This window comes from Myotis myotis, unplaced genomic scaffold (genome assembly GCF_014108235.1).
Source record: "Myotis myotis isolate mMyoMyo1 unplaced genomic scaffold, mMyoMyo1.p scaffold_m19_p_4, whole genome shotgun sequence".
In the NCBI taxonomy this organism is placed as follows: Eukaryota; Metazoa; Chordata; class Mammalia; order Chiroptera; family Vespertilionidae; genus Myotis; species Myotis myotis.
This window is the reverse complement of record NW_023416346.1, coordinates 10,547,314-10,569,224: the sequence shown is the minus strand read 5'-3', so window position 1 is coordinate 10,569,224 and position 21,911 is coordinate 10,547,314. Positions and strand designations below refer to the sequence as shown.

Here is a 21,911-nt window from a genome sequence, read left to right as displayed (position 1 = left end):
ACCTGCCTGCTTGCCCCCAACTGCCTCCCCTGCCAGCCTGCTCATCCCAAACTGCCCCCCACACTGGCCTGCTCACCCCCAACGACCCCCCCTGCTAGCCTGCTTGCCCCCAACTGCCCCCCCTCTGGCTTGCTCGCCCCCAACTGCCCCCCTGCCAGCCTGCCTGCCCCCAACTTCCCCCCCCCACTGGCCTACTTGCCCCCAACGGCCTCCTGCCAGCCTGTTTGCCCCCAACTGCCCCATCCCTGTCGGCCAGCTCATCCCAAACTGCCCACTCCTGCCAGCCTGCTTGTCCCCAACTGCCCCCCCTGCCAGCCTGCTTGCCCCCAACTGCCCCCCCCCTTGCTGGCCAGCTTGCGCCCAACTGTCCCCACCCACTGACCTGCTTGCCCCCAGCTGTCAACCTCCCCCACCATCCTGTTCGCCTCAACTGCCGCCCCCCCCCCCCCCCGCTGGCCTGCTTTGCTCCCAACTTCCCCCCCTGCCAGCCTGCTCACCCAACTGCCCCCTCCTCCCCCTGACGGCCTGATCACACCTAACCGCCTCTGCCTCGGCCCTGTCACCATGGCTTTGTCCAGAAGGACATCCAGAAGATCTCCCGGTAGGTCTCCCAGTCTAATTAGCATATTACCCTTTTATTAGTATAGATACCCATATAATGGCAGGCTCCTTGTGGTCTTTCTGGTCTTGTTTGAGTCCTCCATCCTTAGGAGACCTGCCTTTTGCCTTTTATTATGCCTGTCTCCATGACACCTGTGAGACACAAAGGAGGGTGTGTTTCCATCTCCTAGGAGGCCTGACTGAGTAGTAAGTGGACTTGAAAAATACCACTCCCCACAGCTCCTTGTCTACTGAGGAATCCAGATGTCTAATTAACTAATATTGGTGCTAGGTGTTCGAAATTCTTATCAGTGTGTGGCTGGCTAGAGAATTTCCTTTTCATTTTGGATGTGCCTACTAGATTTGTTGTTCTCAAATTTTGATGAACATCAGAATCCCTTAAGAAAGTTGTTTAAAATACAGATCCTGGAATCCAGCTCAGGAGAAGGAGGAGGAAGAAGAGGAGGAGGGGGAGGAGGAAGAGGAAGAGGAAGAGGAGGAGGGGGAGGAGGAGGAGGTGGTGGAGGAGGAATAGGAGGGGGAGGGGAAGGGGAGGGGGAGAAAAGAAATGGGTATAAAAATGGCAATAAATAAGCACCTGTCAATAATAACCTTCAATGGAAATGGATTAAATGCTCCCATCAAAAGACATAGGGTAGCTGAATGGATAAGAAAACATGACTCATATATATGCTGTCTACATGATACCCACCTCATAACAAAAGATTCACATAGGCTTAAATTGAAAGGATGGAAAAAAAATATTCCATGCAAATGGAAATGAATAAAAAGCTGGGGTAGCAATACTTGCATCTGAAAAAAATAGACTTCAAAATAAAGGCCATAACAAGAGACAAAGAAGGTCACTACATAATATTAAATGAATCAGTCCAACAAGAGGAAATAACCCCTGTAAACATATATGCACCAAATATAGGAGCATTTACATATATAAAGAAAACTCTTCATGGACTTCAAGGAAGAGATTGGCAGCAATATAGTCATAGTAGGTGTCTTTAATACTCTACTGTTATCACTTTTTAGATCTTCCAAACGAAAAAATCAACAAGGCAACAGTGACCTTAAATGACACTAGATCAAATGGACTTAATTCATATTTACAGAACATTCCAAAAGCAGCACAATATACGTTCTTCTCAAGTGCACATGAAACATTCTCAAAAAGAGACCACATGTTATGACACAAAATAAGTCAACAAATTCAAGAAGATTTACATTCTATCAGTCACTTCTTGGATCACAATGGCATGAAACTAGAAATAAACTACCAAAGAAAAAAACACCCTCAAAAACATTCAAACACATGGAAACTAAATAGCAGGTTATTAAACAACGAATGGGTAACCAAATAAGATCAAGGAAGAGCCCTAACGGGTTTGGCTCAGTGGATAGAGCATCAGCCTGCAGACTGAGAGGTCCCAGGCTCAATTTCGGTCAAGGGCATGTGCGTTGGTTGCGGGCACATTCCCAGTGGGAGGTGTGCAGGAGGCAGCCGATCGATGTTTCTAACTCTCTATTCTCCCTTCCTCTATGTAAAAAATCAATAAAATATATTTTTAAAAAAAGATCAAGGAAGAAATTAAAAAATTACCTGGAAACAAATGAAAACAAAACACAAACAATTGAAAATGTATGGTACAGACCAAAAGCAGTCCTGAGAGGGAAGTTCATAGCATTACAGGCCTACCTCAAGAAGCAAGAAAAATCTCAAATAAGTAATCTAACCCTACACGTCAAAGAACCAGAAAAAGAACAACTAACAAAGCCCGGAGTAAATAGAAGGAAGGAAATAATAAAAATCATAGGGGAAATCTATGACATAGAGACTAAAAAAACAACACAATACAAAAGACCAATGAAACCAACAGCTGGTTCTTTGAAAAGATAAACAAGATTGATGAACCTTTAACCAGACTAAACCAGAAAAAAAGAGAGAAGACACAAATCAATAAAATCAGAAATGAAAGAGGAGTGGTAACAACTTACTGCACAGAAATACAAAGGATTGTAAGAAAATACTATGAACAACTATATGCCAACAAATTGGACAACCTGGCTGAAGTGGACAAATTCCTGGAAACATACAATCTTACAAAACTGAATCAGGAAGAACCAAAAAACCTGAATAGCCTGATAATAACTAATGAAATTGAAGCATTAATTTAAAAAGTGTCAACAGTCCGACCAGCATGGCTCAGTGGTTGAACATCGACCTATGAACCAGGAGATCATATGCCCGGGTTGTGGGTTCGATCCCCAGTGGAGGCTGTGCAGGAGGCACCCGATCGATTATTCTCTCTCATTATTGATGTTTCTATCTCTCTCTCCCTCTTCCTTCCTCTTTGAAATCAATAAAAATATATAAAAAGATAAAATTAAAAAAAAACCCGCCAAAAAAAAAGATTGCCTTTCAAAATAAAAGCCTGGAATTGCTGCAGACATTATTGATTACCTCACTAATATCCACTTTGGTCTTCCTTGATTGTTTAGTACCTATGTCATTTTGGTGAGATTGACTCCACCTCCTACTTCAGTGATGGTGCTTGATTAGCATAAGCCAATTAGTCAAATGGTTCCATTTTACTAATGTGATTGTTTATGAAATAAGTATATAATCTGGATTTAAGACAAGTGGGCATAGTGTTATCTTTGTCCATATTACAAAGGCAGGCAAATGAGCTATGTTGGTCCCAATCAAAGCAGAACACAATTTTGATCAAAAGTTGTTGTAATTAATATAATATAGAAGCTCAAATGGAATTTTTAAAAGTTGCTGTAAAGAGCTGCTCTCTGTTACTGTACACGAATAAGGAAGCATATACTCCCAAAGTTGTCAACAACCATATTATAAACTTCAGGATAAAACTGACATGAGAGAAAATAGAAGACAGAACCCAACTTGGGTTTGAGTGGCATCACTGAGTATATTCATTCATTAGGGCTGCCATAAAAAAAGCATGAAAGACTCAGTGGCTTAAACCACACAAATTTATCTTGTCACAGTTCTGGAAGCTAGGTGTCTAAGGTCAAGGTGTCTCCAGGGTTGACTTTTTTCTGAGGCCTCTCCCCTTGACTTGTATATAGCTTTCTTCTCCCTCAGTACTCACATGCTCATTCTATGTGTATCTGAGCTCTAATCTCTTCTCAGAAGGACACCACTAATATTATATTAAGACCAACATATGTGACCCCATTTTACCTTAATTACCTCTTTAAAAGCACTATGTCCAAACGGTTTCACATTCTGAGGTGCTGGGAGCTAGAACTTCAACATATGAATTTGGAGGGCACAGAGTCAGCCCACACCCTGAGCACTTGGACTAAGTCTAATCTAACTATCAGATTTTTCAAATAAATAGCCAATAAATTCCTTTTATTTTAAATCAGTTTGAGATGGTTTTCAACTTGCATGTAACTCATAATGTCCTTCCTGATATAGCACCATAATAATATTGGCATTTTACAGTAAGCATGTCAAACTCCCGGCCTGGGCACTGCATGTGGGCCACAGCGAATATTTGTGCGGCCCAGCCCATATAACAGTATGTAAGAAATGTTTTAATAATAATTTAATAACTTAATTTTTACAATATCCTGTTACACATAATTATTAATAACGAACTACAACGTTCACTAGTGACTGACTACTGTAATCGTGTTGCATTCATTTCCCTTATGCACAGGCACACCATTTCTCTCCACTAATACTAGCAGCGAATATTTTAGCACCCAATTGCCATATCATTAGTCTTGGACTGACTTTTTTGGTGTGCACAACAGGAAATATTTTGCTTTCAGAGAACAAGAAAAATAGGTTTGTGTTATGCTTATTAATTTGTGCAGTTACTCAGTGTCTGGTAAGTTAATGTTCAAGAAAAAATATTAATTTTATTAAAATGTTCTATTATTTTAGGTGAACGATGACTTATTTATTCCAGCCCTTTTTTTCCAGCATGTCTCTATGGAAATAAACCTACATTCCTATGAAAATTGAAGCTTTTGTTTTTCTGTGGCCCACATAAACTTAAACCTTGTTTATTTGGCCCCTGTTAGCCTTTGAGTTTGACAGGCTTGTTTTACAGGATTATGGTGTACTATGGACGAAAAATTATAAATAACAAAAAAGGATATAAAAAAGATTCAAAATGGATGCCATTTTTTGCAAAACTAGATATGGTTTGTTATACGTTGCAATTACATTCAAGAATAACTCTCTAAGTTAAGCCTTATTTTTCCCAGATTAGGTCTGCAAATCTAAAAGAAGCCTATCCCTGCTTTCAGGAAACTCTTATTATGGGGATTTCTGTGTATGTGTATACAAAGAATTATGTCTGTGTGTTGTGATTGGGTAGAGGTATATAATTGGGATTGTGTGTTTGCTAATATGCCTATCTGCAAATATCTAGAGGAAATGTGCATATGAATGCACGTACATGTATTTGTGCATGCATATAAAGGGTTTCTGTAGCCATATAAGTTTCGAGAAAGGTAAGGTATTTCTGTGTGAATATGTGTGCATGCAAAAATGTGAGGAATGTGTTAAGAATGGAAAACCACTCCGGCAGGGAATTGAGGGGTGGAGCTACAGAACCAGGGAGGGTGGAGGTGGGGAGGGGAAGAAGAAAGGAGTGCCAACAGGTCACACAGGTACGAATTTGGGAACTGGGGAGAAGTCGAGGCTCTTTTCCTAGGCAAGAAAGGATGCCGGTGCAGTGAATAGCAAGACGGGGAGGCCTCTTTACTGAGCGAAAACTAAGAGGATATTCTCATGCGGAAAGGGGGAGGAGACTGCTGCAACTGTAGCGACTGGTGGGATCCCAATGTGGCAGAGGGGCCTCTGCCGCCGACCTGAGGCTGAGGGTCCGCAAGCACAGCGCGCTTGCTGGAGACGCCGCCGCCATCCTCTTCGCCGCCCGCCCCGCCGCCCTCCTGGACGCGCCCCCGGTGCACCGACCCTCTCCAAGCAGCTCTTGCAAGCTCGCGGCTCGCCGCCCGCTCATTCTCCTTCCACGCGGGCTCACCGCGAAGGCAGGAGCGAGGTGTCCGATTTGGGCACGTGAGGCCCGCTCCCCGGAGGTGGACGCCAGGCAGGCGAGGCTCTTGGTGGGTACCAGGTGGGAAAGAGAGTGGGGTGCACTCGCGCAGGAGACGGGAGCGGGTACTGGGGGGCGGGGGGCGGAGGCTGAGTCCCAGGGAGGCTGGGGTGCTCGGGCTGCAGGACAGTGAGCGCCCGCGGGTCAAAGGCGGGGAGGGACGGGCGCTTTGCAGGGGGGTGAGAGCGGACAGCAGGGGCGGGCGGTGCAGGCAGGGGCTGGGAACCGGGACGCAGCCTGTCCCCCGCTGCGGAGTCCTAGCCCCGCCAGCCCCGCGGCCGCCGCTGCCCTTCGCGCCGCCGAAAGGAGCCCAGGACAGAGAGCGCCTGCAGGCACGCAGCCAGGACTGCCAGCGCTGGCTACAGGCGCACAGGGGAAATGTAGTTGCAGCGCAGGGTACAAAGAGATGTCGCTGCCTGGAGAACGGCACCTTAGGGCATATTCCGCGTCCCCCTACATTCTCTCCTCTTGTCTTCCCCGCTCCCGCTGGCTGCAGGCATGGAGACCCCCAGCGCACAGGAAGCCGCAGGGCAACAAGCCAGCGCGCAAGCCAGCGCACCGGCGGGACAGGCCACTGGCTCTGCGAACACCAACACCGTGAAGAAGAGAAGCTGCCCAAAGAAGCAGCGGGGCAGACCTTCGTCCCAGCCCCCCAGGAACATCGTGGGCTGCAGGATTGCCCACGGATGGAAGGAAGGCGACGAGCCCGTCACCCAGTGGAAAGGGACCGTTCTGGATCAGGTGCCTATAAACCCCTCTCTTTATCTGGTGAAATATGACGGGATTGACTGTGTCTATGGACTCGAACTTCACCGAGATGAGAGAGTTTTGTCTCTTAAGATTCTCTCGGACAGGGTGGCATCATCTCAGGTCGCTGATGCAAACCTTGCCAACACCATCATTGGCAAAGCGGTGGAGCATATGTTTGAGGGCGAGCATGGTGCTAAGGATGAATGGAGAGGGATGGTGTTAGCCCAAGCGCCAGTCATGAGATCGTGGTTCTATATCACCTATGAGAAAGATCCTGTGTTGTACATGTACCAGCTTCTGGATGACTACAAGGAAGGAGACCTGCGCATCATGCCAGAGCCCAGTGAGCCTCCTCCAGCCGAGAGGGAGCCGGGAGTTGTAGATGGCCTGATAGGCAAACATGTGGAATATACCAAAGAAGATGGCTCCAAACGGATCGGCATGGTCATTCACCAAGTGGAAGCCAAACCCTCTGTGTACTTCATCAAGTTTGATGATGATTTCCATATCTATGTCTATGACTTGGTGAAAAAGTTCTAAGTGTTAGTGTAGAATTTGCCACATTTGTGAAAGCGAATGTATAGTTTGTGGATTTGCAAAACGATGTTGTTTTCAGTGTGTTGGAGCTTAAGGGTCCTGTTGATTTAGCATTGTTGCCAGCATAACTGTTGTTTGTTCTGAAAAATACAAATGTGTGTGGACATGACATGCCGTGTGGAAGGACTTTATCATGTTGAAGAGACTGGGTGTGTTGGGTGGATGGGCATGAAAGGAAGGGACAGCTGTAGATTCAGGCTGTGAATAAAGTGCAGCTAGCATCATAATCAGTCATCTAAAAATGGAAGAGGACTTAGCTGGCCTGGCCTAGGAAGGAGGGAGGAGAAGGAACTAGAGATGGGCTGTGGGGGGAGGGCAAAGGGGAGGTTACTGCTTAGGAAGAAGTGGGGAGGGCCAGAAATGGAGGGGCTTCCTGGGGGGAGGGATGTCTTAGCAGGGGGCGGCACCCAACTGGGAGGAGATGAGAATAACAGAGGGAGAGGGAGCTCTTGGGGCTTAGAGGAAAACAGACTGAATAGCTTGAGTAGAGAGGGGCACAAAGAATCTCAGAAGAGGTCCAGGGCTAGGGGAGAAAGACAAAGTTGGCAGGGATTTGGGGAGAGGCTAAAGGATACTTACTCTGAGGTAGGACCTGTGCATGTGAGGACCAAAGGGCCAGGGATACTGAAGAAGGAGGAATTCCAAGAAGAAAGACTGACCAAGGGAGTGAGCTGCAGAAAAAGAGGTGTGGGGAGTGGGGCCCAGGAGAGATGGGAAGGCCCAGGAAAAACTTGCACTTCTGACATGTCCACGTTGCTGTCCCTGGCTCTGGGCACAAAGGATGAAGCAACTGAAAGAAACCAGGTGGCTTGCAGGTTCCCTGGACGGGTATTTTGACAGGGATGACTCAAGGGTCAAGCAGGAGCCAGGTTTATACCTGAAAGTCTTATTTCAGGGACTTCATGCCACAACTGCAGAGCAGAACCCCTGACCCTCAGCCTAAACACACTGGCATTGTGCATTAAGCATGTGGCTGTGGGTGGCCTCATTGCTCAGAGGACCCAGGTGCAACAAATCCTGGACCTGAAGGTCTTGGTTCCTTACCCTACACCAGTGGTCGGCAAACTCATTAGTGAACAGAGCCAAATATCAACAGTACAACGATTGAAATTTCTTTTTTTTCTTTCTTTTTTTTTTAAATATATTTTATTGATTTTTTACAGAGAAGAAAGTAGAGAGATAGAGAGTCAGAAACATCGATCAGCTGCCTCCTGCACATCTCCCACCGGGGATATGCCCGCAACCCAGGCACATGCCCTTGACCGGAATCGAACCTGGGACCCTTCAGTCCGCAGGCCGACGCTCTATCCACTGAGCCAAACCGGTTTTGGCTGAAATTTCTTTTGAGAGCCAAATTTTTTAAACTTAAACTATATAGGTAGGTACATTGTTATTAATTAGGGTACTCCTAAGGCTTAGTAAGAGCCACACTCAAGGGGCCAAAGAGCCGCATGTGGCTCGTGAGCCGCAGTTTGCCGACCACTGCCCTACACTGTCCAAACAATTGCTTTGGGAAAGGGTTGGTGGGGCTCTCAGTTCTGAAGAGCTGTGCCCTGTTGCATTTGGAAAGTATTTTATCCACAAAACTGGAACCTTGCAGAACCCAGCAGCATCTGTCCCTTCATTGTTCTTTCTCTGGCTGGACTGAACCTTGCTTCCTTCAGAGGAGGGACATCAGAGGATTGTGCCTCTTGTTTCTCTCCAGGGCACGGGCATGCCAGTCCAGACTTCTCATAGTTGGCTTCAGTCCATGCCTCACACAGGTGGCTCCAGCCAGTGCCCACCAAGCTGAGGTCTGCTGTCCCCAGAAGCCCCATCTGTTGGCTGTATCCCAACAGGTGGGCTGGCTACTGACTTCTCCCGGAACTGCTGGCCAGTTTTGCCCGCCCAGGCACAGGGGGACCAGTGCTGGGAGTTAGTGGGGCTGTGTTTCCAGGTGAGCTATATGGCATGGGCAGTCAGGCTGGGATCCGTGGCTGGGTGTCACTCACTCCTTCGGCTCTGTGTTGCCACAGAGAGGTGTAGTGCTTGTTGGTGTGAGGCTGCAGTAACCCCAATAAAGTCCCTCAGGGATATGGTGTCCTGACACATGGGACCTTCTCTTCCTCTCTTCCTTGCCTTTCCCTAGTGCTGCCATGGAAGGTCCCCTTAAAACCTTCTCTCTGTTTCACTCCTTCCACCCTTCACCAAAATATGTCCTTGTCCTGAAAGGAAGAGATTTTGTGACTACCCTTTGCCCAGTTTTCCTAAAAAGTAGGGAGAGGGGGAGGTAGGGAGTGACAAGAGTTGAAAAAGTAGTAATACCTATTCATTCTACACCCAACATGACCTGAACCGTTTCCTTCAAGAATGACAAAAGTCAAGCCCACCTAGCCAAAGCAGGGCTTAATTTTCTTTCATATAGCACACAATTTAGTCCTACAATCACCTGTAGGACACACATGAGCCAATTTCAGTGGGCAGTCATTTTTCATTTTGATCTTCCTGTTTTTTTCTATGTTTAACTCACTACCTGGACATTTGGAAGGTTTCATATTTTAAAAAAATTATTATTTCTGGCCCACCTAAAAAAACCCCAGTAAACTGAGGATTATGGTCCACATTCCAACAAGGATACAGCAGCTGGGTCTGAGGAAGGGCTCAGCCCATTATAGACTCAGATGCTCCCTCAAGGTGGCCAAGCCCCCAGCTGGCCTGCTTCACTCTAATGAATACAATTGCCTAGTTGTCCCCTGGAGGCATTAGTGTGTGTAGCTTTGAGGCAAGACCCAGGGAAAACTGACTAACTCCCCTTTTGGCTTAGTTTGACCCCATTTTGTGTTTGTTTTAGCTTCATTGCACCAATAGTAAGGACAGGTAGTTCTCCGCCAGGCTGACTTCTAGGCACAGGCACTTATGATGTGATAATGATCAAAAGAAACAAATAAAATAATCCTACCCTCGTGGAACTTTCATTTTAATGTGCCAGACATTAGCCAAGATACAATAAATAAATCAAAAGTATTTTCAAAGTGGTAAATGTTAAGGAGGAAAATAAGGAGGAATGGGTAGTGAAAATTCCAGACAGGAGTCTGAAATTGATTAGATACGAAGGCCCGGGAGAGCCGCACTGAGAACATGGCTTTTGAGTAAAGACCTGAAGGCAATGAGAGGACTGGCCCTGTGCAGAAGGAGAATTCCAGGTACAGAGACAGCAAGTGTGAGCCCCCAAGGCACTTGTGTCTGCCATGTTCTAGAGACACTGAGGATACCAGCAGGGCTGGAGCTGGAGTGACTGAAGTAGTGAATATCAAGAAGTGAGTTCAGATAAATGCCAACTAAATAGAACCAAAGGTGAAAACAAGTGATGGGGATCTGGGAGAAGCAGATAGCGTAGAGCCTTGGGAGTGCTAGAATGAATTTGGCTTTTCCCCTGAGTGTGATGGGGAACTATTTGGTTCTTTTTAGCAGAGGTATGATGCGATTTGTCTCATATTTTAACAGGTTCACTCTGGAAACTCTGAAAAGTAGCCTGTGTGAGGTGAAAGGATGGAAAAAGGGAGGTCAATTTGGGATTATCCAGTATTCTAGGTAATTGACAATGGTGGTTTAAATTTCAGTCTGGTGACAGTGGGTGTGATAAGAATTCTGGATTCTGGCTATATTTTGAAGCATAGCTCCATAATTTGACCTTAGACAAGATATCTGGTGGAAGAGAAATACAGCGGGTGTCAATGACAACTGTACATTTTCTTTTTCTTTTTTTTAATTTTTATTGGGGGATGCGGGGCGCAGGGCTGGGATCAGGCTCCCAGGTGAGCCCAAGTGGCGCCAAAGGAACCCCAGGCCAAGTGCCCCAGGCTCTGCTGGGCTGGGGGGGAAGGAGCGAGGGAAGTGGGGAGGGAGGGATCGAGGGGTGGGCAGGGACCCAACTGTACATTTTCTGATATCCTTGAACCACACAACCTCCTCCAGATAAAAGCTGAACGATTTGGATTCTTATTGCTTTTGTTTGGGTGTATAATGCTGATGAAGTGGCCTACCAGAGCGTGAAAAACTGACAAAAAAACCCCCAAACCCAACTGTGTAAATTGTTACTGTAATGTTCACCCCCTTGGAATGTTCCCTACCTTTCTATTCAAACCAGGTCAGAATTAAAGGGTGCTATCATTGTAATAGGGAGCAGGTACCCCAAACAGTACCTGTCATGGATTAAAACAGTTAGTACAGAATTTAAAATTATTGGGTGTTCAAAGGAGGCAGAATTCAGACAGGCCGTGAACTAACACTGTGTCTGGATAAAGGACAGATGCCTATATGCATGTGGAATTTTTAAAAATGCATTTTCCAGATCACAACCCATTTTCCATTCCCAGGGACAAGTCATATTGTCCTTTCTAAGTATAACTGAGTTAAAATGGAGTGAGTATGAGATTAATGATTAGTTATTAGTGATGGGATTACACAATCAGCCTTGGTTTGCCCATGCATTACTGTTAAAGGAATATGGTCAGTCTCCCAGCCATTTCCTCCAGGTCATTATTGGAGACAATTGCAAAGTGCAATTTTGGAATGCCAAAATTTTCCTTTCCTTTCTTAGAAATAGTAACCATTGTCCTGTTTGTTTTTGGTTTTTTGTTGTTGTTGATTTTTTTTGTTTTTCCTTAGGGAAGGAAAAAGTGGTAAGTGTTAAGGAGGAAAATAAGGAGAAACGTTGTTTTTTTGTTTTTCCTTAAGGAAGTGGCACTAGGTCTTGCCATACTTGCAATGGATATACCTTCTCTTCCAGATTGAAATTGTGCCACAGCTCAACATAAAGTTCAATTGCGGTTTCAGAGGACTAATAAATAAAAACCCCTTTTCTCTTTGCAAGTTTTGTAACCATCTGAGAGAAAGGCACAATCATCACAAAAATGGAGTTCCAAATAACTCCTTTGTATTCAGAAAAGCCGGATTGGGAGGACATCCTTTGCTATGAGACCCCAAGGACTTCCTCATACGTCACACAGTCACAGGCAGAGCTAGATAACTGCAGGTCTCCAAGACAGGGACAGATGTCCCTGGCCCCCAAATCCTACTCTATTTGAGAATAAATTAGATTGAATCTTCTGCTTAAGAGAGATAAATTCAAGAGATAACTCAGAAGGTGTCGCACATATTTAACTCCTCTCAAACCAATTAAAGAAATAATTGGTAGGAATGAAGGCAAAGGAATGAGGGTCCTACTTGACAACCACTACACATAGTACTTGGTAAGAAAAACAAAATGAAATCTCTTTTTATTTTTTTTAAATATATTTTATTGATTTTTTACAGAGAGGAAGGGAGAGAGATAGAGAGTTAGAAACATCGATGAGAGAGAAACATCGATCAGCTGCCTCCTGCACATCTCCTCCTGGGGATGTGCCCGCAACCCAGGTACATGCCCTTGACCGGAATCGAACCTGGGACCTTTCAGTCCGCAGGCCGACCCTCTATCCAATGAGCCAAACCGGTTTCGGCTGAAATCTCTTTTTAAAATAATTTTTATTGAAGTACATAATTGACATACAACATTATATTCGTTTCATGTGTACAACATAATGACTTGTATATATCCTATATAATAAAAGCCTAATATGCAAATCAATTGAACGACGGAAGGACCAGCAGAACCACCGGTCACTATGACACACACTGACCACCAGGGGGCAGATGCTCAATGCAGGAGCTGCCCCCAGCCTGCAGACCCCAGGCCAGCCAAGGAGGGTGCTAGCGGGCGGGGGGGGGGGGGGGGGATCGCCCTACCGCTCATCCTGCAGATCGTCCTGATTGCCCAGGCCTAGGGACCCTACCTGTGCACAAATTTGTGCACTGGGCCTCTAGCTGTGAAATAATTCCCATAATAAGTCTAGTTAAAATCCATTACCATACATTGGTCCAAATTTTTTTCCTTGTGATGAGAACTTTAAAGATCTACTCTTTTAGAAACTTTCAAATATGCATTGCAGTATTACTAACTATACTCACCATGCTGTACAATACATCCCCATGACTTATAACTGGAAGTTTGTACATTTTGACTCCCTTCACCCATTTCACCCATCACTTTTTAACTTTGTGCAGTTAATATCTGTACAACATACCTGAGCATAATTTGCAATGGGTTATAGTTTAAGGGATTAATATTTTCAGAGTGGTTTTTGAAAATCAATTCAAGAGGCTGCTGAGATAAACCATGAACTTCCTTGCTCACTCATTGAAGAAGCAACAGTAGATATTGAAGGAGGGCCCTCACAAAGTGTGAGCAAGACCCCTCTGACTGCCCTATAATCTTGTCTGCATCATGTAAGGAGAGAACTATACCACTGGTTGACCACAGAAGTGGCTAATTAACCCACTGGCTCAGAAAAGACTAAAATGTGGCTAGAGGAACACTCTTTTACTAAAATCACGTTAAAATCTCAGATAAAATATCACAGAACTCCTTTTTAATGTATGGCTGAGCTTTAAAGATTGTGAGTAAAATCCCTAGAGAACTGAAAATAAAAGCAGTGAGCACATGACCTGATGCTTTCATAGCATGGAGAGAGAAGGGTGTTGTCTCAAAAGCTAAAAGATTTAGAAAATAAAATAAGGCCTTAAGTATGATTACATTGGGTATTGGGAATTAAGCTCTCTTTGCCCTTTCAATTTTCCACATAATAGTAGTAGCACTCTTTTAAAAATATAAATAAGATTATATTACCCTCCTACTTAAAACTCCACAAAGCTATTCTATTACAGTTGATAAAACATCCAATCTTCTTGCTTTACTCTGCATGCCCTAGATCATGTACTCTCAACTAGCATGATATTGCCCACAAGGGGGAGAAAATTGATCCTTGTGTGGGAGGTAAAAAAAAAAAAATCTTAGCTATTACAATGGTTTGTGGCCCTCCAACGCTCAACTATATCTGATAAAATCTTATTCCTCAGATTTTAATTGCTCTCTTTAGGTTTTCATGGATAATCACAAGAATAACAGTGACACTGAGTTCATGGAAGATAAACAAAATGCATGAAAGATCAGTGCTACAAAACCATGGCAAATAGATGGCTGTGATTGGAGGATGTTCAAGCCATTGCTCATTCCTGAAGTCATATCAGGAGAAGTGGCCTGTGTGTACCTATTGGCTGGCATTGATCGCATTTATAGTTTGTCTCCCAGGCCCTTGTGTGTGAGTTGGGCTTTGAGAATGAAAATGAAAATGATATATACTTAATTATTTAACCCATCAGTTATTATGTCAAGTAGTGAAAAGACCAAATGTCAATAATTTATGAATGAATATCCAGCAGCTAGTTAAAACTTTTCTCCTAACAAGCAAAAGTTAAAAGTCAAGTTCACTAAAAATAACTTTTTAAAAAAATCAATTGTTTTTCAAATGTTTTGCTTTTCTGGAAATACAAATTTTGGATTATTTTTTAAAATTTGATTATCTGATATGTATATAAGTTGCTAATTTGCATATATACATTGTATGCATTAGAATTTATGTAATTAAATTCCATTAAGTCACTCAACAGATAGTTGTTAGATGTTAATATTTTCCCAATTTTTGATTTCATCTCTATTTTCAAATTTACTTACTCCAAACCCTACATAAAATTTCCTATTTTTATATATGTAATCTTATGTATTAAGCACAGATACACACACATTTACTAAACAGACACTTTGCCATTTTAGATTGCATTGCAAGTAATAGAAAACCCAGACTCAAGTTGCCTTAACTGTAACGAAATTTCTTATCTCGTAAATTGGAATCAAAAGTAAGACTCCAGGGATGATATAATCAGCAGCTAAATGAAATAATCAAAAGACTCATACTATTCCTATTGCCTCTTCTGCTATCTTCCTTGTGCTAGTTTTGCCCACAGGCTGGTTATAGAGATGCCAAGGGTCATATGCATGCTTAGCATTATCCTAAAAAAGAAAAGAAAAGATAATTTCCTGTCTCTCTGAAGAGTAAAGATTTTTTGTTGTTGTTGGTCAGAAGTCCCCCAGCCAATAGATTGTTACGTTTCATTGTTCAGATCATATTCTATGACAAATACTAAACCAATCACTTACAGGGGGCATGGCATTGCCATAATTAACTTAGAGTAACCTTTTAGAGGGGATGTATATTGGGAAGTCAATGGCCATGACCACCTACAGGTAGAAAACATGTCACTAGTATAACAGTCTCCCTCTTTTTCTTAGCGTGACTCTGATGTCTTCTCAATGCTGCTTTCTTCCTCAGTCTCCACATGATGGTAAGGTGAACAGAGCAGTGTGATTCTCAAATCTTCTCAGGTTCACTCATGTCCAATGCAAAAGATCATCTATCTTATATCCAGGAGCTTGTGCAAAATATCATTGTACCTATTTGGCTCTGCTTAGTTTGGGTGCCTAGTCCTAAAGCAATCATTCTAATAGCATTTCAGTGCTCTGCAAGGTTAGACTTAGGTTGTTCACAAAAGGGAAATGGGGGATGCAATTGCCAGAAGTGTAATTAGATGCTAGGCTGCAATGCCAAATAACGTCACAATTCAAAACATTTTGCTGCTCTAATGAAGCCCTCTTGCCATATATGCCACTTAAAAATGTCTCTACCAAAACAAGTGTGCTTTCATCAATTGCTGACAGAATGTGAATTATTACTATCTATTTGGAAAATGCTCTTGCAAAAATAACTGCTATTTTAAATTTTCAGCCAATAGATTAGTTTATTTTTGAACTTTAAATACATTGGAGAGACAAAAATGTGTGCCTATTTGTTGTCTTCTTTTTAAAAAATATGTTTGTGAGAGTCACTCATATTGTTGCATGTAGTTGTAATTTTCTCATTCTTGCTTCTGTATGGTATGTCATTGTATGAATATACTACAAAATACCCCTCCTACAGTTGATGAAAAATTTAGGTGGTTTCCAGCTTAGAGCTATTACAAATAGTTGAACACATATATTTTATTATGTATTTTTGGGAGAGGTATCTATTCAGGTCTTCTGCCCATTTCTTAATTGTATTTTTTGTTTGATTGGTGTTGAGTTGTATGAGTATTTTTTTACATAGTTTAGATATTAACATCTTGTTGGAGCTGTTGTTTTCAAATATCTTCTCCCATTTGGTTGGTGGGCTTTTAGTCTTGCTTTCAATTTCTTTTGCCTTGCAGTAGCTTTTTAATTTGATATGGTCCCATTCATTTATTTTGCCTTTACTTCCCTTGCCTTTGGGATCAAAATTATAAAATGTTCTCTACAACCAAGGTGCATAAGATTAGTACCTATGTTTTCTCCTATGTAATTTATTGTTTCTGATCTTATATTTAGGTCTTTTATTCATTTTGAATTAATTTTTGTACATGGGACAAACTGTAATCTAGTTTCATTCATTTGCATGTGGCTTTCCAATTTTCCCAGCATCATTTATTGAAAGGCTTTTTTTTTCTCTATTGTGTGTTTTTGGCTCCTTTGTCAAAAATTATTTGCCCATATCCATGTGGTTTTATTTCTGTATTCCCAAATATTTAAAGAATCTTAGCATTGCTTAAATAACCAATCTTTTTCTACTGAATTGTAAAACGGTCATTTTCTTTTTCTTATAAAGTTATTTTTTTCCTAAGATGTCCTTTGTGATAAGTAGATCACATTACCATTTATTGTGGATACATTTTCCAAATGTTCAGTAATGAGGGAAAAGTTAAATTGTGGTCACTATAAAATTGAGTTTTATAGACAAATGGTCAGATATGTAACAGGTGCTCAAAAATATTTGTCGACTCAGTAAGATAAATAATGTTTTTTAAAATATCTAATGTCCTGAGAGAGTGCTTATTCTATATGGAAAAGAACAGAGCATGCACTTGCATATGCAAAATATCCAGGTTTTGTGAGAGCCTAGAAAAAAAATGGCAAAAGGAATAATGAGTATTAATGTTTTGCTGCGAGCTCCGGGGAATGGAAAATGGAATTTCAGTTGGTTATTTTCTTCCTATCAATTTTTGAAATGTTCACAGTGTTCACATTGCGCAAGCAATTAATTTGCAATAAAAAAGAGGGGGGAAAAAAAGAAAGGCAGAAGTAATCCTTAAAAGTAAAACCCAAGAATGACCACTCAGGAAACATTATGTAGAGATCCGATCAAGATGGCAGACTCAAAATTAACACACTTCTCTCTTCCTAGCCCAAATCCTTACAAATGACAAGAAAGGCAGATTTATGCATAAACAACTCCATAAGGGCAATAAAAACAGAAAACACAAATTCCTGGAAGATAAAAAGCAGATAGGTATGGACATTGAGAGGTTGGAGATAGAGGTCAGCACAAGTGCCAAAGACCCCTGAAATGAAAAGACGCGGCCAGAGTTGGGGGGCCCAGGAGCTCCTGAATTTAGAAAGGGGCGGGACAGGAGCCAAGGAATACCTCCCATGCCTAAGGCAGTGGTGGGTTTAAGAATGGGGGGCGGGGGCACCCAGTGTTTGGCAGGAAGGGGAGGCCACTCTCCTGGCAGGAAGCTGCGCTACAGAAAGGGGGAGGAGACTGCTGCAGCAGTAGCGGCTGGTGGGATCCCAATGTGGCAGAGGGGCCTCTGCCGCCGACCTGAGGCTGAGGGTCCGCAAGCACAGCGCGCTTGCTGGAGACGCCGCCGCCATCCTCTTCGCCGCCCGCCCCGCCGCCCTCCTGGACGCGCCCCCGGTGCACCGACCCTCTCCAAGCAGCTCTTGCAAGCTCGCGGCTCGCCGCCCGCTCATTCTCCTTCCACGCGGGCTCACCGCGAAGGCAGGAGCGAGGTGTCCGATTTGGGCACGTGAGGCCCGCTCCCCGGAGGTGGACGCCAGGCAGGCGAGGCTCTTGGTGGGTACCAGGTGGGAAAGAGAGTGGGGTGCACTCGCGCAGGAGACGGGAGCGGGTACTGGGTGGCGGGGGGCGGAGGCTGAGTCCCAGGGAGGCTGGGGTGCTCGGGCTGCAGGACAGTGAGCGCCCGCGGGTCAAAGGCGGGGAGGGACGGGCGCTTTGCAGGGGGGTGAGAGCGGACAGCAGGGGCGGGCGGTGCAGGCAGGGGCTGGGAACCGGGACGCAGCCTGTCCCCCGCTGCGGAGTCCTAGCCCCGCCAGCCCCGCCAGCCCCGCGGCCGCCGCTGCCCTTCGCGCCGCCGAAAGGAGCCCAGGACAGAGAGCGCCTGCAGGCACGCAGCCAGGACTGCCAGCGCTGGCTACAGGCGCACAGGGGAAATGTAGTTGCAGCGCAGGGTACAAAGAGATGTCGCTGCCTGGAGAACGGCACCTTAGGGCATATTCCGCGTCCCCCTACATTCTCTCCTCTTGTCTTCCCCGCTCCCGCTGGCTGCAGGCATGGAGACCCCCAGCGCACAGGAAGCCGCAGGGCAACAAGCCAGCGCGCAAGCCAGCGCACCGGCGGGACAGGCCACTGGCTCTGCGAACACCAACACCGTGAAGAAGAGAAGCTGCCCAAAGAAGCAGCGGGGCAGACCTTCGTCCCAGCCCCCCAGGAACATCGTGGGCTGCAGGATTGCCCACGGATGGAAGGAAGGCGACGAGCCCGTCACCCAGTGGAAAGGGACCGTTCTGGATCAGGTGCCTATAAACCCCTCTCTTTATCTGGTGAAATATGACGGGATTGACTGTGTCTATGGACTCGAACTTCACCGAGATGAGAGAGTTTTGTCTCTTAAGATTCTCTCGGACAGGGTGGCATCATCTCAGGTCGCTGATGCAAACCTTGCCAACACCATCATTGGCAAAGCGGTGGAGCATATGTTTGAGGGCGAGCGGGGTGCTAAGGATGAATGGAGAGGGATGGTGTTAGCCCAAGCGCCAGTCATGAGATCGTGGTTCTATATCACCTATGAGAAAGATCCTGTGTTGTACATGTACCAGCTTCTGGATGACTACAAGGAAGGAGACCTGCGCATCATGCCAGAGCCCAGTGAGCCTCCTCCAGCCGAGAGGGAGCCGGGAGTTGTAGATGGCCTGATAGGCAAACATGTGGAATATACCAAAGAAGATGGCTCCAAACGGATCGGCATGGTCATTCACCAAGTGGAAGCCAAACCCTCTGTGTACTTCATCAAGTTTGATGATGATTTCCATATCTATGTCTATGACTTGGTGAAAAAGTTCTAAGTGTTAGTATAGAATTTGCCACATTTGTGAAAGCGAATGTATAGTTTGTGGATTTGCAAAACGATGTTGTTTTTCAGTGTGTTGGAGCTTAAGGGTCCTGTTGATTTAGCATTGTTGCCAGCATAACTGTTGTTTGTTCTGAAAAATACAAATGTGTGTGGACATGACATGCCGTGTGGAAGGACTTTATCATGTTGAAGAGACTGGGTGTGTTGGGTGGATGGGCATGAAAGGAAGGGACAGCTGTAGATTCAGGCTGTGAATAAAGTGCAGCTAGCATCATAATCAGTCATCTAAAAATGGAAGAGGACTTAGCTGGCCTGGCCTAGGAAGGAGGGAGGAGAAGGAACTAGAGATGGGCTGTGGGGGGAGGGCAAAGGGGAGGTTACTGCTTAGGAAGAAGTGGGGAGGGCCAGAAATGGAGGGGCTTCCTGGGGGGAGGGATGTCTTAGCAGGGGGCGGCACCCAACTGGGAGGAGATGAGAATAACAGAGGGAGAGGGAGCTCTTGGGGCTTAGAGGAAAACAGACTGAATAGCTTGAGTAGAGAGGGGCACAAAGAATCTCAGAAGAGGTCCAGGGCTAGGGGAGAAAGACAAAGTTGGCAGGGATTTGGGGAGACGCTAAAGGATACTTACTCTGAGGTAGGACCTGTGCATGTGAGGACCAAAGGGCCAGGGATACTGAAGAAGGAGGAATTCCAAGAAGAAAGACTGACCAAGGGAGTGAGCTGCAGAAAATGAGGTGTGGGGAGTGGGGCCCAGGAGAGATGGGAAGGCCCAGGAAAAACTTGCACTTCTGACATGTCCACGTTGCTGTCCCTGGCTCTGGGCACAAAGCATGAGGCAACCGAAAGAAACCAGGTGGCTTGCAGGTTCCCTGGACGGGTATTTTGACAGGGATGACTCAAGGGTCAAGCAGGAGCCAGGTTTATACCTAAAAGTCTTATTTCAGGGACTTCATCCCACAACTGCAAAGCAGAACCCCTGACCCTCAGCCTAAACACACTGGCATTGTGCATTAAGCATGTGGCTGTGGGTGGCCTCATTGCTCAGAGGACCCAGGTGCAACAAATCCTGGATCTGAAGGTCTTGGTCCCTTACCCTACACTGTCTAAGCAATTCCTGTGGGAATGGGTCGGCGGGGCTCTCAGATCTGAAGAGCTGTGCCCTGTTGCATTTGGAAAGTATTTTATCCACAAAACTGGGACCTTGCAGAACCCAGCAGCATCTGTCCCTTCATTGTTCTTTCTCTGGCTGGACTGAACCTTGCTTCCTTCAGAGGAGGGACATCAGAGGATTGTGCCTCCTGTTTCTCTCCAGGGCACGGGCATGCCAGTCCAGACTTCTCATAGTTGGCTTCAGTCCATGCCTCTCACAGGTGGCTCCAGCCAGTGCCCACCAAGCTGAGGTCTGCTGTCCCCAGAAGCCCCATCTGTTGGCTGTATCCCAACAGGTGGGCTGGCTACTGACTTCTCCCGGAACTGCTGGCCAGTTTTGCCCGCCCAGGCACAGGGGGACCAGTGCTGGGAGTTAGTGGGGCTGTGTTTCCAGGTGAGCTAGATGGCATGGGCAGTCAGGCTGGGATCCGTGGCTGGGTGTCACTCACTCCTTCGGCTCTGTGTTGCCACAGAGAGGTGTAGTGCTTGTTGGTGTGAGGCTGCAGTAACCCCAATAAAGTCCCTCAGAGATATGGTGTCCTGACACATCGGACCTTCTCTTCCTCTCTTCTTTGCCTTTCCCCAGTGCTGCCATGGAAGGTCCCCTTAAAACCTTCTCTCTGGTTTACTCATCCCACAGTTCACCGAAATATACTCCTGCCCCCTAATACCCAGCTTCATCTAACTCTAGGGGTAGCAGTGGGAGGGTGAAGGAGGAAACTTCCAAGAATTAAAGAATTTTTAATTCTTCATTCTCCACCCAACATGACATGAAGATGTTCGTTTCAAGAATGACACAAACAATCCCACCTCATCATAGCAGGGGTTAATTTTCTTTCATATATCACACCATTTAGTCTGACAAACACCTGCAGGATACCCATGAGCTAATTTCAGCCAGCTGTCATGTTTCATTTGATCTTCCTGTTTTTTGTTTTCTAATTAACATAGTTTTCTATGCTTATATAACTACTTGAACATTTGGGAGATTTCTTATTTCTGGCCCACCTGTAGAAAAACCCCAGTAAACTGAGGATTATGGTCCACATTCCAACAAGGATACAGCAGCTGGGTCTGAGGAAGGGCTCAGCCCATTATAGATCAGATGCTCCTTCAAGGTGGCCAAGCCCCCAGCTGGCCTGCTTCACTCTAATGAATACAATGCTAGTTGTCCCCTGGAGGCATTAGTGTGTGTAGCTTTGAGGCAAGACCCAGGGAAAACTGACTAGCTCCCCTTTTGCCTTAGTTTGACCCCATTTTGTGTTTGTTTTAGCTTCATCGCACAAATCCTAACTACAGGTAGCTCTCCGCCAGGCTGACTTCTAGGCACAGGTACTTACAATGTGGTAATGATCAAAAGAAACAAATAAAATAATCCTACCCTCGGGGAACTTTTATTTCAGTGTGCCAGACCATAGCCAAGATATATTAAATAGAAATTCTTTTCAAAGTGATAAGTGTTAAGAGGGAAAATAAGGAAAGCAAGGAATGAGGAATGGAAATTCCAGATAGGAGTCTGAAATTGATTAGATAGGAAGGCCAGGGAGAACCGCACTGAGAAC

General features: G+C 45.0%; 2 protein-coding genes across 2 annotated transcripts; both read left to right on the top strand.

The window, feature by feature from the left end:
• The first annotated feature begins 5,277 nt into the window (after positions 1–5,277).
• LOC118654173 (spindlin-2) lies at positions 5,278–7,080 on the top strand. The gene is made up of 2 exons (XM_036305473.1): positions 5,278–5,724; positions 6,211–7,080. The coding sequence occupies exon 2, from the start codon at positions 6,213–6,215 to the stop codon at positions 7,002–7,004; it is 792 nt and encodes a 263-aa protein (XP_036161366.1). The 5' UTR covers positions 5,278–5,724; positions 6,211–6,212; the 3' UTR covers positions 7,005–7,080.
• Positions 7,081–17,600: 10,520 nt separating this feature from the next.
• LOC118654144 (spindlin-2-like) lies at positions 17,601–19,348 on the top strand. The gene is made up of 2 exons (XM_036305422.1): positions 17,601–17,902; positions 18,398–19,348. Exon 2 carries the CDS (start codon positions 18,400–18,402, stop codon positions 19,189–19,191), a length of 792 nt encoding a protein of 263 aa, XP_036161315.1. The 5' UTR covers positions 17,601–17,902; positions 18,398–18,399; the 3' UTR covers positions 19,192–19,348.
• Positions 19,349–21,911: the final 2,563 nt, after the last annotated feature.